We start from the raw sequence: 16,510 nt of genomic DNA, 5'->3' as shown, positions 1-16,510 counted from the left end.
TGGTGTGCCGCTATCTTCAGGGAGTGATGTCCAGCATAGAAGCCTGGAGGTCGAGAGAATATAACCGTTATTAAAGGCTCGATCGATAAATGACGGGAGTGCTCTGCTATTAGGCTTATACGACTCAATTCTTGACTTAACCCCTTGGATTGCATCTGTACCCGACTCATAGTAGAGCTTTGAAATGCAGCCCGGTTTTGTAAGTCAAAGATAGTATACTCCCCAGACAGACTTAGTGGGTATATTAGGTAAATTTGTAAATAGTTCTTCTAAAGGTATTTTAAAGGTATGAAGTATGTAAATAAGACCAGAGGCGAGATATAAGGGATATCGGTCAATTAACTTAGTGTAGATATCTTCATTGCCGCAAATGCCTTTATGGTCGGGGTTTAAAAGCCACAAAGCGAGATTTGACGCTGTCAACTCATGAATTTAGACGTTCACAAAGTCGATCACGCCTTGCGAGTCCATGTTTTGCGTGAGGATGAAGGGAGATCGAACGAGTCCAGGGCAGCAACGAACAGTGGGCATCGAGCAGCTAGCTCAGCATATGCAGTCTCATCTCCACAACAGTAACATATGAGACATCAGGGTAGGGTCCCTATGGGTTGTTCTTGGAGATTGCCCACGACAGAAATGGAAAGATGCCAGAAGAAAGCCATGTTATTCGTCTAACTACTCGTAAGCAGTCCTATCTCACCTGGTTATAACACAATAGACTTAAAATTTAGCTTTAGTAAACAATATGACTCCTTTCAGGTTGTAGAAGAAAAAGAGATAACCTGAAAGCCCTACCTTTGATGTTGTCTTCACCTCTTGCGATGTCCTTGCTTTCCTGTTTTCTGCTGCCAGCTTTGTTCTCCTGCCTGGTCTCGAACAAGTTCTGTCTGGTAGCCATCTTTCATGGAGAAGGTTTGGTGGCCCCTCCAGAAGGTGCAGAGCCGCCATGGTGGAAACGCTGAAGAAGGTTCAAGATTCGAAGATCATAGAACGTTGGTGACAGTTCTGACTCTGGAGTATCTTCTCATTCAAATAGGCCTTGATCTCTTGATCACATACGTTCTGAATGTTACACCACAGCGAGATAAGCAGGATTAGACTCCTGATTCTCGATAGACCATTAATATGGGGAACTACAGTTAGAACATCCATCCACAGCTGACACTGGGTCCATTGTGATACAATTTATTTGGCAAGGTTGATTTGAAGCTATGTACAAAGAACGGCAATACCGGTCTCCTCCAGTGCACTACAGTCGTGGTCTTCTCAGCCTCTCGTTGCAGGTCGAATACCCTGCGGATTCCAGAACATGTCATTCCGATCATACGTTCTCTTGAGCTCCCTCAATCTGCCCAAGTTCAACTCATAGTACTGCTCAACGGCATCCAGATTATCCAACTGCGTATCCAAGTAGTTCGCATACATGCCCCACTGAGAATCATCCATAGTCTTGGTGATACTCTCTCTGAATCTCTTGAGCAGCGTGAAGCCGTTTTTCGCATGAGTAGCGTAGTTCCCGTGGTCAGAGAACTGAAAAAGGAGAAGTTTGTCACGATGAGGGAATGCGCTGTTGGTGGAACCGGCTGTTGTGATGGCTGAGTTGGGACCGCCGAAGAGATCAATGAGGATGTACCATGAGTGTCGAGCATCGCGGTCATTGATGTTGTCGAAGAGAGTTCTGACGAACGACTTGACTTGGGACCGGGTGAGGGCTATAGTCATGAGACTTGTGCTGTAGAAAGTGCTGTGCTACGGAGTTTTCAGTGGCAGACAGGATAAGTATGAGTGCAAATACTGACCTGATCGTATGGGCGTCTTTGATCGAGGTTCTGGCCATTTGCATAGGCCTTCAATCCTTCAATCCATCCTCCGGTGCTCGAGGCAGAGATTTGTGCTTTGATGTCTCCAAGAAGAGGCTTGAGCGCGTTATTCAAAGCCGTCCTAGTTCCATAGTAAACACCCTGAATGGTCTGCCCTGATGGCCCAATGTAGATCTGCATATTCAGTTGCTTTGGTGCGTTGACTGCAAACTTTTGGAACGCAATTAATCCCTCAACAGCTTGGTTCTCGTCCCAATCAAGTTCAATATTGAACGGCGTGACTGTATCAGGGGCTTTGATCGTTTGGAAGTCGAGTTCAACCACGATCCCGTAAGAAGATCCTGCGCCGCGAAGAGCCCACATGAGTTGGTTATCTCCGCCCTCTCCATCTGCAGCGTAAGTTCGTGTTCCGTTGGCAAGAATCACGGTTGCGCCGATGAAAGTGTCGAGTGTGAGACCGTATGTTCGTGAGGCGAAGCCATAACCTCCATGAAGGGCGTGGCCTGCAATGCCAACACTATCTCTGTTAGTCTTTGTACGTAGCTGATCAAAGTGCGTTCTTACCCTGGGCAGCTTCCGTGGGGAATAGCTCTCTGACCAAGCTTATACAACTCGGAAGCAACATGTCCAAGCCGAGCACCAGCCTGGATGTTGCAACTCATATACTTGTTCAACGTAACCTGGTCCATAGAATCCATCACGATTACGAGGTGGCCATTCTCGCCTCCATAGCCGAAGGAGCCATAGCTATGGCCGCCACCTTTGGCGCTGACTCGTACCTGGTACTGATTACCGCACTTGACGGCATCTTGGACATGATCAACAGTGGTAGGCAGTGCAATAGCAGCAGGAGTGTAGGCCAGACGAAGGTTGTAGGGTCTGACTTCTTGAGTCCATTGGGCTGAGTTGGGGCGGATGTAGGGGACTTTCTTGGAGGCAAGACAGTTGTTCAGAGCAGTTGAGGTATTGGCTGGTGAAGTAGAGGCTGCAAAAGCAAGAGCTGCGTGAAGGCAGATGAGGAGGAAGGACACCATCATGGCGAGAAGATGAAGCTGATGAGCTCTGCCTTGGGGACATCTTCCATTGGGAAATCGAGGGCCTTATAAGCTTGGAGGTTTGGGCTGTTGGCCGTTGTTGCGAACACGAGATGTCTCATCCTCAGCCGTTTTGCCTGGTCTGAGCATATTGAGGCTGCTTCTTTACGAGGTGGAAACGGAAATGATCCATGCATGACGGGATGCGATTGCAAGGAATTGCTCAAGGGCTGAACTCAGCTCTGGGCCGCGGTTGAGTACGTTTCAAGTGCACGTTTTTCTCCCCGGCTCGAAAGGGGCCTCGCCACTGCAGCATTCAGATTGTGTTCCAATATCACCATTGAGATAGATGCCCCCTCTCGAGTATACAAACAAATTTGACCGTCGACAACATGCTCTGTCAACTCTGGACTTGACTATATTATGATAGCAGATCTCAAAGTCTCTGTTGCCGTAAAAAGAAACAAACAACGCGTATCGCGATGTTCCGATCGTCCCCTGAGGCCCTCCAATACCGTGACACCAACCCCAGTTTCGTGTAGCACAACCACGCATGTCAGCAATTGTACCACCAATACTTCCCGTCTTCTCTCCCGAGACAACTCATACCACGCTCTCTCCCTACGTCTCACTTTATTGAATCCAGAGGTCGGTAGAGAACTCAAGAGTCCAGGCCTCACTATAAGGGATACTCCTATCAACAACAGGCTCTTTTATAGGTGTATTCTTACCCTTGATGCAAAAGTCTTGAGTCTTATGGTATCCCAGAGCACTCACAGTTCTGATCGCGGGGTTTTCTTTTCTCATTGCACGCATGTGTGCTCAGTTCGAGTCCATCTGCACCCCGTTTTCGTGGTTAAAATAACTTCCCAGCTTCCCTGATCTGATTAGCTGAGCGAGCAAGCAATAGTGTTACACAGCTTCCTTGTGCGAGGATCTCATGCCAGGGACAGGGCCCTAACTTGGAGTATCCCGCCAACATGAAGGGGAAACTCCAGGAGATGTGTGAATAAAATAATAGAAAGCGTGGCAAGCCATGAGCTATTGTTATATCAGCATCCCCATCATCTCAAAACGAGAGTCGAGAAGTGTGCTTCCACAAGGCTCTAGAGCATCTCAGCACACACACACACACATGCACGCACGCATACATTACTTGGAACAATCGTCGACCGCTCTCACGTTTCCCCGGGTCTTTTCTAGTCCCCCCTCTCTCCATCTGTCAGACAGCATCAAGTCTTTCTCGCACCACATCTCGATCCGCAAATAAGGCTCGAACAACTCTCCAAGTCCCTTTGTTCAACGCAGCACCGCGACCGTACTCACCAACAACAAGCTCTGCTGTCTCCGATAGAGTGAATGCTGTGGAAGTCGTAGCAGGAGGTGGTGCTATCGTGATCCCGCTTGCTCGCTTCGTATAATGCCTTCGTCGATGAGTATTGCTGTCGCTTGTCCATGCGTAAATCGTATCGTATAGTCTACGGTAGAGGAGAATAAGCGAGTCTTACCCATCATCACTGCGTCCAAGTAGTCTTTAGATGTATAGCAGTGTAGCTACGAACTCGATTGGGACTCGGTGGCAGAAGAGGGATCGGGCCAATGGTCTGATGGCGAAAGAGAGTTTTTGAAGCATTGAGAAGATTGTATGTACTCGGCTTCATGATAACACAGCTCTATCCCATATAGCACTACATTTCATCTGTCCACAATGTGAAATGGTTCTGCCCCAGCTCAGAAACAGTTAGAATAGTACCCCTCAAGAGAGTACGAGCATCACAACATCACCACTCCAAAGCCGCTTCACATCACGGCACTCTCATCTCTATTCACAATTCCCAATCTCCAATCATCTTTTTCCTTTATATCCCCTCCTCATCACAACCCCCCCACACGTTAATGTCAGCACAGTAGCACAGCATCACATTGACACATCCCCACAACCACCAAGTGAAACACTTCCCCAGAAACTCACAATCCAATGACACGCGCAACTTCTCCGTTGACTGCGCGTGCTGCAGTGAATCACTGCCAGTTGTTCAAGTGCATCAGCACGCGCTGCGGTATGTGAATAAATTGCTATTGTTTCTCCACCAACACAATAGAGGGCAGTGAATCACTGTCTCTCCACCAAATCTTCAACTATATAAGACCTCTCTTTTCCTCTCCTGACTTTCCCTCCTCCCTCGTCATCAACAACTTCCACTCCTTCAAGCAATACAACCAAGGCCTTCAAGCACGTTACATTCCCTCAACACACACACATCACACTCTCTCGACACCACAAGCTCAAACACTCTTTTTCCAAGATGTTCTCCAAGCTCTTCATTCTCGCTCTTCCCCTCGTCCTCGCAGCTCCGGCTGTCAAGCGCACCAAGGGCGACATCACCTTCTACACCCCCGGCCAGGGCGCCTGTGCTGGAACCCACGGCGTCGACGACATGGTCGCTGCCGTTGGTGCCAACCTCTACGACACTCAGGATGTCTGTGGCAAGACCATCACCCTCCAGGGCGATGCTGGTACTGTGACCCTCACTGTGGTCGAGTAAGTTTCTCCCACCTCTCTTCCTTCACCAACACTGCTAACATATGTGGTACAGCCGCTGCGAGGCCTGCAAGGACACCGACCTTGATGTCTCCCCTGCTGCCTTTGAGCAGGCCATCGGACCCAAAAACATTGGACGCGGTAAGGGAACTTGGAACTTCGTCTAAGCACCAACATTCTTTTTCATGAGACCACGACGACTCGACGACTCGACGACTTTCTCTTCTTGTACACTGGTTTTACAACGGCCGAACATAAGGGAGGCATTTTGACGGAGGCACGAATGATGAACTGCTAGTATTAGCAAGGCGAAACGGAACGAACTCAGTACAGTTCAGCTAACTCACTCTTTGCTCCTCATAAAATGTGACATGCGCCGCCTTCATTGAATATGTGAATTGATTCTGTCAATCTATGCTAAACTCGCTTTGATGCTCCCAAGCTATCATGATTTAGCTAATGCCGAGATACGCCCCTGATCCATTGCCTGAGCCACCCAATCCATCCGCCCAAGAAAACAAACCGCAGTGCCCATGTTACGAATAAGAAAATCCAACGCCTGGTTGTGTTGTGCCTGTGATACGTCATACCAGCACTCGGCTGTGGTGCGTGTGAGCATTCTGACGCCTCGCTAAGAAATCCAGTGTATGCAAATTGTATGCCGTGATAAGTCCATATCTCCTAGCCTTGTTTATTTTTAAGACCGAACCACCTTCTCTTGCCTCCCGCTCTTGGGCTATCTACTTGCTCTGAAGTATCCCTGTCCATCCTTGGCGTACCTGGGGTACCTGGCTCCTGGCTCATAACGGAGTCGTCACCCACGTCGACCGAGGTATGTCGACCATGGCGAGAGCTTCGCATAATTGGTGGTGGTGTCGCACTGTCGCGATCGTCGTCTGCCACGCCTGTTCGGCTGATCCATGGTGGAAGTCCTGATGCGCCATTAACGCTTGAGGAGAGTCCATTGCTTGGTGGTTCAGTAGGTCCAGTCTCCGACGTTGGAGTCGGGGATGGGGCAGTTGTTGACGATCGGCGGAAGAACTTTGCGAACTTATTCTGAGCTGGCTGGCCTGAAATGGGTGGATAATGGTTCTTTTTCTGTTCCCCAGCGGGCGGTGCTTGAGCCTGCATTTCCGCTCTCATCTGGATGTCATCGCTGTTCCTCCTCCGATGTCCCTTCTTACGGCCTGACTTAGAGGCTTTGGGGTTGGTTGGTGGGCGAGTCGGGTTAGAGATCTTAAGCTGTGCTACTGTTTGAGCATTCAGACTCGATCGCCTATTGGGAGGTGGCGGAGGCAGTGAGACCGAGAAGAGTTCCTGTTGGACAGGGAATAGATTTCTAATCATTTCAGAGTCGGTGCCTATGCTTGCACCTCCAGCGCCGTACATGGCTTCCATCGACCAGCCGCCCTTAGTCGCGCTCGAAGGAAAGCTGAACAGATCAGGCGAGGTCCGTCCACCGTTCTTATTAGGCTTGGCGCTTTCACGCATCCAGATATCGAGGCTGGAATCAAGGGAATCCACGTCTGAATCGTCGGTGTCGCTATCCCAATCATTCCCTCGTCGGTTCGATATGGTAGTTTCGTCAGCGGACCGGGGACGCTGGATAGACCTTCCCCGGTTCTCGGCGTAAGCTCTGTTGTTCAGATCGATGATATGAGCCGAAGCCTTGACTGCACGCATGGGTTCCTGTAGCTGAACACCCGAGTGCATTCCCATGCTTCCTTCATTTTCAGATGTCTCCGAAAGAGCACCGTGGCTTCGTTGCATTGTGGGATGCTTGGACAATGTGTCGCTGGAATTCTGGAACCGTCGCAAGGTAGACGTAGAAATCGTGTCTGGCGTTGGTGGCAGATTTTGGTCATGTAGCCTGACACCACCAGGAGCATCCGTGATGACTCTTCGAAGCGATTCCCGCTTCTCCTCCTTGGTACGTCGGTGGTTGACGGGCATAGCAGAACGACCAGTAAACACATCGGCTCCACCCTTATCCCGACCTTGAGGTCGTTCTTCCACCTTCTTTGAAGCATAGCTTCGATCACTCTTTCGCGCAGGAGAGCTGTACTCGATTACATTATTGATCGAATCAAACTGCGCTTGGTGAGTCGAGAGAGAGTTCGATCGAGTTGATCTGTTAGGTGAGGCATGCGACTTGACAAACGCCGTCTTTGGCCTATTGATAGTACTAGCTTGAGCTGGGAGACTATCAGCACCATCGAGAGCCAGAGGCTCGTCCACATCTTGTATGCCGCTGCTATCGTGTTCTTTGCATCCATACACGCTGACAAAAGAGCTCTCGCTCAAGACGCTCAGGCTTGGACTTCCCAGGGCTGTGTTACGGCCGTTGTCAGCTTCATTAGAGCCTTCGGGGACTTGCGCAAGACTGAGAATACTACCCCTGGTGCCAAGATAGACATTTCGCAGATTCTCCGTTGTCTCACTGTGGTCGGAGAGGAAACTCGGCATGCGATTGATGGCCTTGCCGCTTCCCATTTGCTTCATTATATCCGGCGATTGAGTAGCGGGTCGGGGATCTTCGTAGCATGGGTCGAATGTGGGTGCGGCGTATTGACCTTCGGCTTCAAGCTGCTCGATGATGGAACGTTCCTTGGTGTATTGCTCAAGTCTGGCTTCAAGAGTCACAATCATAGCAACGGCCTCCTCGATTGCCTTATCGCGCTTCTCTAACTCTTGCGAAAGGTGGTCGTTCATCTCTTCAGCTCGTGACTTTTCCACCTCAAGGCCTTCGACCTTGTCTTCCAAAGCCTTCTGTCGTTCCCGGCGGTGGTACAGTTCTAGTTTGAGGTCAAAGTTCTTCTTGTGGAGCGATGATATGACCTGCTTCCTGTTAGCCAGCTCCAACAGTATGCCATGTTCAATATCCTACCTGTTCCATATCCTTTACCCCCAGGCCCTTCTTTTTGTTGGATTCACTTCCAGCGGCAGAATTAGGTCGATGTCCATCGGCCTCCATATTCTTAATGGGAGAACCAAGGCTCCGACTAAACTCGCCCGAGGAGTTCACATCAGTGCTGCGCGACCAAGTCGTTGATCTGTCGCTCTCAGCCATGCGCGACTGCTGAAGCTTCTCCTGAAGGAATGATGATATGACGGTTTGTCGTGTTGACTCGCTGCTAGCCTCTCGAGTCAAGCGCGGCGTCCGTGTCGTTGTTCGGGGAATGGTACTGGATGGCCTTTGACAAGTCGCATGGTACATTCGGTGTGAGTGTTGTGATTGTGATAGATTGGGGGATCCAGGAGCTTGTGATGAAGACAGAGCGCTATGGGCGGTATGCATTGTAGCCCTGGTATTGGTTGTGCTTGTAGAGGATCGAGAAGCGGTTCTTCCGTAAGAAGACCGCGAGGGAGGTCGTTCCATCGTGGGAGGATGTGAGGGTATCAGGTATCAAGAGTGATTGGGTATCGAATTCGTAGGGAGCGTAGCCAAACGCAGAGGAACAGTCCAGCTTGAACCTCAAAGGGCAAGCTCAGTTTCGCAAACAGATGTTAGATGTACAAAGGGTGATCGGACACAGTTCGAGGCGTCTATGGCATATCGAATTGATCGCGTGTCTTGGGTTTAGATCACGATGAGCAAGCCTGATTCACTTCATCGCGGACTATGCCCAACAACCTTCGGGTATTGTCGCAGGAAGCGAATTGGTTGCGTAAGATGCTGATTTAACAATGATTGGCGCAGCTTGTCTCCCGTTTGTGGTCGGTCGGTTGCAGATGACCTATAGAGTACGTTCAGGCTCTGCTCTCAATGCCTTTCCAACAAAGACAATTGTCGCAAAGGAGTATGTACAATCTCGGTTCGTTTACGTCAGGAGGGTATGACAGCCGAAGACGATAGAGAGCGTCTTGGATGACGTGATGCTGGAAAAACAGGTTCAAGGTCGATGATCAAAGAGTAAAGATGTTAAGAGGGAGAGAATGACAATCGTTGGGTTCGTGTAGATTCGGATTTCTCGTGGTCTTGGTGGGGAGTAAGGGACAGGAGGTTGTCGATGCAAGGGAGAAAGGCACGTCGGGTACGTAACTAATGTGTAAGGGTCAAGATAACGCACGGAGTAGACGTCGATCCAATCTCGCGATTTCTAGGTTCACAAGCAAGGGCGAAAGAAAAAGACAAAGACGTGGACGTTGTTTAAGATCACAAAGAGGAACAAACAAGAGAGAAATTGGCTTGTGTAAGGGTATGTCTGAGAATGGTCTTATTTGGCAACCCTCCAACTTTTTGCTTCTGTCTGAGGTGCTCAGGCAAATCGATTCATTCATTCCAGGCAATGGCACAGTGGACACCACCCGCTCAGAGAGTTGGGTCTAAGGGTACCCCCCGCATTAGCGCCATAGCAAAAAGTCAGGCACCAGAATTAGCGTGTTAGTGCCGGGACGTCTTGGGTGGTATTGCGAGCTAGCCCCTTGACATAAAACGCTAGATTCACTTCTGCCGAGTTGAGTTACAGTGGCAGTGAAAGGAAAGGGCGCGTCTTAATTTACAGACGGGATCCTTGGACGTGTTTTTTACGTGTCGACGTGTGTTGTAAGACACATAACGCGATGGCCAGGGATCGTTTTACGGTATTACCGGCTGAAGAGTGGGGGACAGGACTCAAATGCCTACGAGCCCTGTTTTTAATCGACATTGCATTCTTCGCAGCGAGAACCAATCTAAAGCCCGATTCTGGCCTGTGCTGTTTATTTACAAGATGGTTACCAGAGCAAGCATGGCATCTAATCTCGACTTTCATCTCTCTCTCATGCCATTGAATCAATCAACCGTCTTTGTTAACCTCGAATGTCAATGTCGGATTCCCTCTCAATCTTTTTCAGAACCAAACACTTTCAGAACTCTCACACCACTAACAGCCTCTCCATCCCAGCCCGTCACCTCCAGCACTTGGTCTGTCACCAATCATAAACAGTTCCACCGGCCTGGGGAACATGGACCCCGGGTCCCGGCGGGCGGGCCGTACTCCGAACAGGGGTGAACTTGACCCATGTCGTCACTTTTCTTCTTTTCTCTTCAGGCGCTTCCTTCGTCTGCTGTGATTGTGACTGAGAATTCATGTGACCAATTGCTTTGCTTTTGTGGCAGGATGTTTTTCCTTAAACGATCAAGGTTATCGGATGTGGCTTGATAAGAGAGAACAAACATGCAGCAGGGAGCAAACGGTGCACTGATTAATTAATCAATCCCTCCCAATGTGTTTGTTTCATGTTGTCCTAGACATCAGCCATTGAACCAGCATCTTCTGAACCCCCTCAAGGGTTATTCGTCTTACCCGCATCAATTATCGCTCACAAGAACTATATCACCCAGTTGTTAAGATCCATCTCGTATTAACTCTTGCGAAGAACCCACCAGAGGAGAAGTCTTGCACCATGAAACAAGCGGTCTTGAAGCCGTCTTCGATCCGTATGCGTCGGTCCGCGTAGAATGTTTGCTAGCTTCAGGCTTCAAAGGAAAACTCCGTCCCGTTGCGACCCAAGCCCCTCCAAACTCAAAGTTGTGGACTGGACTTGAACCTTTGACGGAATTAGTTCAGGATCTAGACAAAATTTCCTGCTCCGATTGCCGCAGGCCGTCTCACTCAAGCCATTCCCGCTATTGCCGTGAGACTTGAGACGCTCAGACTTCAGAGCATCAACCGCATTCAACAGACGGAAACTCTTGGATCTCGAGAGAGTTCTTCTAAACCATGGTCTTCTCGTTTATATCTGCGCCAAGTGGAACCCTGGCTTAACGGCTGAGGTCTGCATACCGCCTGTTGGCTGGCCGCAACTCAATCGTACAATCTTGAGCAGCGAGTGGTGCAATTAAGAGCAAACATTTTCCAAGCGGTCTATCGCGGCTAAGGTATTCCTGGTCTGGCCGATCGTGTCTCGCCCTGTACTTTACATCAGATCTAGACCGCAAACTACACCCAAGATGTTCAGCCATGAACTAAATAACTGACCTACCATAGGCTACTCTTTGTTCAACGGCATGGCGCCAGACTTGTATGAATGCGGCATTCCATATCCCTTGCCACGCAATTGTGTGTCCAGCTGACTGCAAATACCCGGCCGCAAGCAAGCGTCGTCACCATGACAATTCTTTTGACTTCATAGATGTGGGATCTAGTTATATTGCCTCCCGGCAACTTGCCGTGTCTTGCGGGAAGTTGGGCGGATTGATGAGCGATCATGTACTTGTCACCTCTGGACATGATCGTATCGTGTCCAATCTGAATGCGCAGTGAAGAATAATGAATAGAGAGGTCTCTGATCACTTTGTCTAAGACTACCGAGACATTGTCCCACGCTTCTCGTTTATCTCAAACACGGTAGTTCACTCTTGGGGGCTGAGCGGGGGATCATCACACTTATCACAATCACTCAAAGGACTTGGCGTAGACAATGGGGTCCTTTATCACAAAGTGCGCACGGCGCATCGGAATTGAGGGTGTGAAGAGAATCAAATGTGATGAATTCTCAATCACAGCATAGCAGTCCAGGTCCTCTAGATCGATGGGCGCAAATGCGCTTACCAAGGTCGTATCTCATGAAGGTATGCTTCGATGTAGATATAGCTCTCAGATCATCCTGCACACCATCACTTACCGAGTATGCTTTCCTGGGTCGTGTCTCCCACTTCCTTTTGTATATAACCGCGAGCCAAACTGATACTGACTGGAGTATTCGGTTCTTGGTACTGGCTGCTGAAGCTGACATGGACATTAAGGGAGTGCTTAAAGTTGCAGATGGTTGATGATGCGTATCCAGGATGTAACATTCTATAAGGGCAATAGATGGCGATCGCCCTGCTTCAGATGTGCATTTCTGTCTTGAAGAGTCGCTCTAAACTTCTCCAATAAAGTAGGAAACGGTAGTGAATCCCAAGAGAGATATAGGGTTAACAGGGTCACCACAGCGAACCCAATATCGATCATGCAGCCAGCTTTAGAGAGTCCAACAAGTGATTATGAGGTGCCATTTAATGCAGTATAATCCCAGGCCGTATATATCAACGCTGTCTTGGTCAGATTTACTCGACATGATTTAGGGTAGTCTTTAACTCAATTCTAAGAGGAGATAAAACAATCTTCTCAGCAGCTACTCTGACATAGCAATATCTATCTCCAGCATGGCGACCATGAGTCTCGTCCCAATAGATGTCAGACAAGCCAGGCACTTTCATTCTAGGATCCAAACGCCTAATTAGAAATCTCTAAATCGAAAGCATCAACAGTCCAGCAAGAACAGCAAGAACAGCACGTCACATCAAACTCCAGTCAGAAATAGATAAAGCAAAGCTTGTAACGCTTGTGGATTCTCGAGATAACAAATCATCTCCCAAAACGCCGTGTATCTTTCTAGTCATCATCTTACAATTCATCTTTCTTCTTGAAGAACTCCTCTTGACTCCCCTCCGTCTCCTCCCCATCCTCCTTGCCAGCCTTCTTCTTATCCGCCTTGGCCTTATCCAGCGCTTCTTTCTCCTTCTTCAACTTGGCCTTATTCTTCGCAAGCTCATCCTCATCTGCGTCAATGTACCCCCTCAACTCCTTCTCACCACCAGGAAGCTCAACAAGCTCGAGTTTCCACCCGTACTTTCCTGCGAGCTTCTTCATGCGCTCTGTCATGTCCTTCACGGTGGAGGGCTTGAGGTCGAGACGTTCTAGTTCTTCGGTGCTGAGGAGCTTGACTTCGGCGCCGTCTTCTTTGCTCTTACCGGAGGCGACGACTTCGATAAAGCGCTCGCCGTCGGTGTCGGTGTTCGAGAAGTAGCTTCGTGGAGGAGAGAGCTTGGCAGGTGGTTTGCCTGCTTCGTCGGCGCCGGAGAGGACATTGCGGGCTCCTACGATGACACCACCGATGTTGACGGGCTCTTTTGCTGCATCTTGCGGCTTGGCCTCTTCGGGTTTGACCTCTTCGCCCTCCTGCTTTAGGGGCTCCTGAGCCTCAGCTTCCTTCACAGGCACCGCCTGATCCAGTAGAGGAGTCTGGCCGTTCTCGCCGACGATGAGCTTGCACGAAATGGGGTTCGCTCTAGTCTCCTCAGGGGGCAAGAAAGCAACGTCGTTGCAGAGGCGTGGTGTGTTTACCACCATGAGATAAGCACAGATCGTGACCTCCTTGATCCATCCGATCCTATCAGTCTTCATACCAGGCACGCAATGATACTGGACCTCGATTGTCCGTTCCCTACCGGTCAAATCGCAGATCGTTCCACCTTCTAGCCTCTGTACCAGATATCGTTGATCTCCCTTGACCTGCAGCTCCGCTGGTGGTGGGTTCTCGATACCGTTCAACTTTGCCTGGTGCGCAGCGTTGGCGGGAATCGCGGGGACCTTGCCAAGCGTAAAGTCCATGGTGTTGGGGTCGCGCTTGGGAGGCTGGCCATTTGGTATAGATGGGAGGGCGTGGAACTGGACGATCTCGCGGTTGTTGCAGAAACTATAACTCCACCATCCTGACATAAAGTACAGACAAGAATCTTCAAGTTGTGAGAGAAGTTCCCATCCGCTTGCTGTCGCGCGAGTAAGCTCTCGTGCTTCTTCGGCCTTGGCCAGCTCATTTGCTGTCTTGTTCTCGGGTTCGGGGGGTTGTATAACAGGGATAGAGCAGAGGTATTCGTGGGGAGGGAGTTTCATAAGTTCGTATGTATGCGACGGACCATTTTGGCCCTGGTTGTCGCTTTCATTGTCGCGCTCGTCAGCTTCCCGAGCTTGATCAAGTGTTGATTGCGCAAAGTCGGCAGAGTAAGTAGGATGTTGGCTATCGAGCAACGAATGTGCATCTTTTTCGGAAATGTATTGACTATCAAAAACTACTTCGAACTGCCAAACGTTGAGCTTCAACACACAAGGCAGTCGACGAGGGGTAGCTTACCTGAGGGTACGTCAACAAGTCCTCGTGGATGCTGAAGCCCGGTGAACGAGCTCCAACAAGCTGGACAGTGACCAGCAAGAATAAATTGGAGCGGCGCATTATGCCGTGATGAACCGGCGATAGCTCACATAGAGCTCAAAAGGGGCCAGCGCAGAGAATGAAGCGTCAGAGCAATAACAGCAATGCCGCTCTACTGGTTGCCAGGCGTTAGTGGGAGAGGTGTCATGATGAGCCGAGCTGTGGAGTTTAGCCCAGGTCTGTCATGACTAAGCCGATATTTTACCGGTATCAGATAAAGGTGAGCGAGACCGCGGACGGGGAGGATCCAGTTGTTCTCCGACAACTTTCTTCCGGATACGGTGAAGCAGGGACATTGTCACGGTCTGAAAACTCCGGGGCTCAGGAGACGAAGAGGGGCCGAGTATCGGTGACGCCGCGAGAATGAGTTCAGTGCTTGTTTGTGTTTTGGAACTATTAATAATATCTCCGTTGATGACAGCGGCTGACAATTACATCACAGCTCATTTCTCTTCATCTCCTGAGAATTACATTACCAAATTACTGTCAATATCAATGAGACGGTGAGACGATGGAGGTTCAATTTCCAATCTGTGCCGAAGCACAAGCATAAACATAAGTCGAGCTTCATTGTTACGTTACAGCAACCTATAGAGCTTCATCAGACACTGTTATTGTGTCTACGAGCAGTAGACTTTGGTCTAACTACAGACTAATAATTTCTCGAATTACAATCTAACCTTATCCGAGATATAATATTGAGCCTTAGGAATTCTCAAGGATGGCATCGCAATGCCATCAATGATCAACACCACAGACTCATCAACACGTGCCTCTCCTGGGAACATCCTCGCTTCGGAGCAGAACCGGCATTCAGGAGAAACTCCCGTGACTTGAACACGTGTCGAGTGGAAATTCTTTCCTCCAGGGCCTGCTAGCTCAAACGGTGGGAATCTAGGTACTCAAGGGTCTTGCTTCTCCACGAGATTCACGAGATTCATCTCTCGATCTGTGAGCTGTCGGACCGCTAGAGCACCGCTTTGACAGCGAATACCCAGCGAGGAGAAATTGCCGCTCCTCATATTTAGTCCCTTCTGACGTAGATTTTTACTGTGGGATAGCGCTAAATGTTCATCATGGCATGATATTGAGCTTTGGTCTGTTGAAGATCCCAGTTTTATGTCTCGCTTGAGTGCCGAGTTGAGTTGGCTCGCAAACTGACGACTACCGGCAGGAGCTTGCGTAGTAGTATGGAGAACGGTTCATCGCAATGCATCAGCCCTAGTATGCGCTTGTTTAGTCAGACTTACTCATGCGCCTAGGGACGGGTTTGTTGTTGAATGAATGTCTCAAGCATGGGAACTCCTGGCTATAATGCCATTGGCCTAGTGCTTTGGGTTAGTATCAACGCTTTGGCATCAGGTACGCGCAATATGCGGGCTATGAATTTGTATGTGAGGTCGAGGATGCAGGGTAGTTGAAACAAAAGATCCCACGCCAGTCGGGATTTGAGTACAATCACAATGCAGACTCGGGAATGAAATTCTATCACACGCTATTGAACTCTCTATAACCGTTGGGCCGGGGAAATTGAGTTTAGCATGGTCATTAACCAGGTTCCGTCCTGCTATATACCTATTTACGTCTTAGCGAAGTGCTTGCAAGCAGCAATGGCAGTTGAAGTGTTATCTAAACTGCATTTTCAGCCTCTTCATCTCGCACATTGACTCGAATAACGTGAGATTGCACATGAACTCGCACGTGCACAGCACATGCGTGTCAGATCAACAAGAAGTGCCAACGCATCAAATGAGTCTGAGATGGGGACATTGTTTTGCACGTGCGCCTTTGCTCGCACGGTCATGAAGCTATCAATGGAACGTTTCCATCCATGATCTACGAAATTTCAAGTTGAGACGGGGGTTGAGCCTGCATGATCAACGCAAGGAAAACAACTGAGCAAAGACTTTTTGGTTAGTGGATGTCTGAAGGTTCTGAAGCCATCTCGGAGAAAATGCTACGAAGGTTGAGACTATTGAAGCCGGAAGATGGTTCCGCGCAGATACAAATTTCGGGATGGGTTGCAAACTATAGCACGGGAACTTATGGACGAGCACCAATTGCTACGGTTCCCTTTTTGTTCATGTTAGAGCACGGCAGCATGTAGATAACGCCAAGGTTTTGAGGTTCGAGTCAGAAGAATCAGAATGCCTGCA

The 16,510-nt window shown here is 49.3% G+C and overlaps 4 protein-coding genes across 4 annotated transcripts; 1 reads left to right on the top strand and 3 right to left on the bottom strand.

The window, feature by feature from the left end:
* Positions 1 to 1,266: 1,266 nt before the first annotated feature.
* On the bottom strand, positions 1,267 to 2,857 carry FPRO_12893 (uncharacterized protein; the record flags this gene model as incomplete). Its single annotated transcript, XM_031223460.1, has 3 exons — positions 1,267 to 1,749; positions 1,800 to 2,337; positions 2,385 to 2,857. The coding sequence occupies 3 exons, from the start codon at positions 2,855 to 2,857 to the stop codon at positions 1,267 to 1,269; spliced, it is 1,494 nt and encodes a 497-aa protein (XP_031088816.1).
* Positions 2,858 to 5,160: 2,303 nt separating this feature from the next.
* Positions 5,161 to 5,563, top strand: FPRO_12892 (uncharacterized protein; the record flags this gene model as incomplete). The annotated part of the gene is made up of 2 exons (XM_031223457.1): positions 5,161 to 5,396; positions 5,452 to 5,563. 2 exons carry the CDS (start codon positions 5,161 to 5,163, stop codon positions 5,561 to 5,563), a joined length of 348 nt encoding a protein of 115 aa, XP_031088815.1.
* Positions 5,564 to 6,077: 514 nt separating this feature from the next.
* Positions 6,078 to 8,775, bottom strand: FPRO_12891 (uncharacterized protein; the record flags this gene model as incomplete). Its single annotated transcript, XM_031223456.1, has 2 exons — positions 6,078 to 8,234; positions 8,284 to 8,775. The coding sequence occupies 2 exons, from the start codon at positions 8,773 to 8,775 to the stop codon at positions 6,078 to 6,080; spliced, it is 2,649 nt and encodes an 882-aa protein (XP_031088814.1).
* A 3,994-nt stretch (positions 8,776 to 12,769) lies between these two features.
* FPRO_12890 (putative Protein OS-9 homolog) lies at positions 12,770 to 14,375 on the bottom strand (the record flags this gene model as incomplete). The annotated part of the gene is made up of 2 exons (XM_031223455.1): positions 12,770 to 14,224; positions 14,277 to 14,375. 2 exons carry the CDS (start codon positions 14,373 to 14,375, stop codon positions 12,770 to 12,772), a joined length of 1,554 nt encoding a protein of 517 aa, XP_031088813.1.
* Between the last annotated feature and the right edge of the window lie 2,135 nt (positions 14,376 to 16,510).

The sequence above is a fragment of the Fusarium proliferatum genome (genome assembly GCF_900067095.1).
Source record: "Fusarium proliferatum ET1 genome assembly, contig: FPRO_scaffold013, whole genome shotgun sequence".
Classification (NCBI taxonomy): domain Eukaryota; kingdom Fungi; phylum Ascomycota; class Sordariomycetes; order Hypocreales; family Nectriaceae; genus Fusarium; species Fusarium proliferatum.
This window is presented reverse-complemented; position numbering and strand designations above follow the sequence as displayed.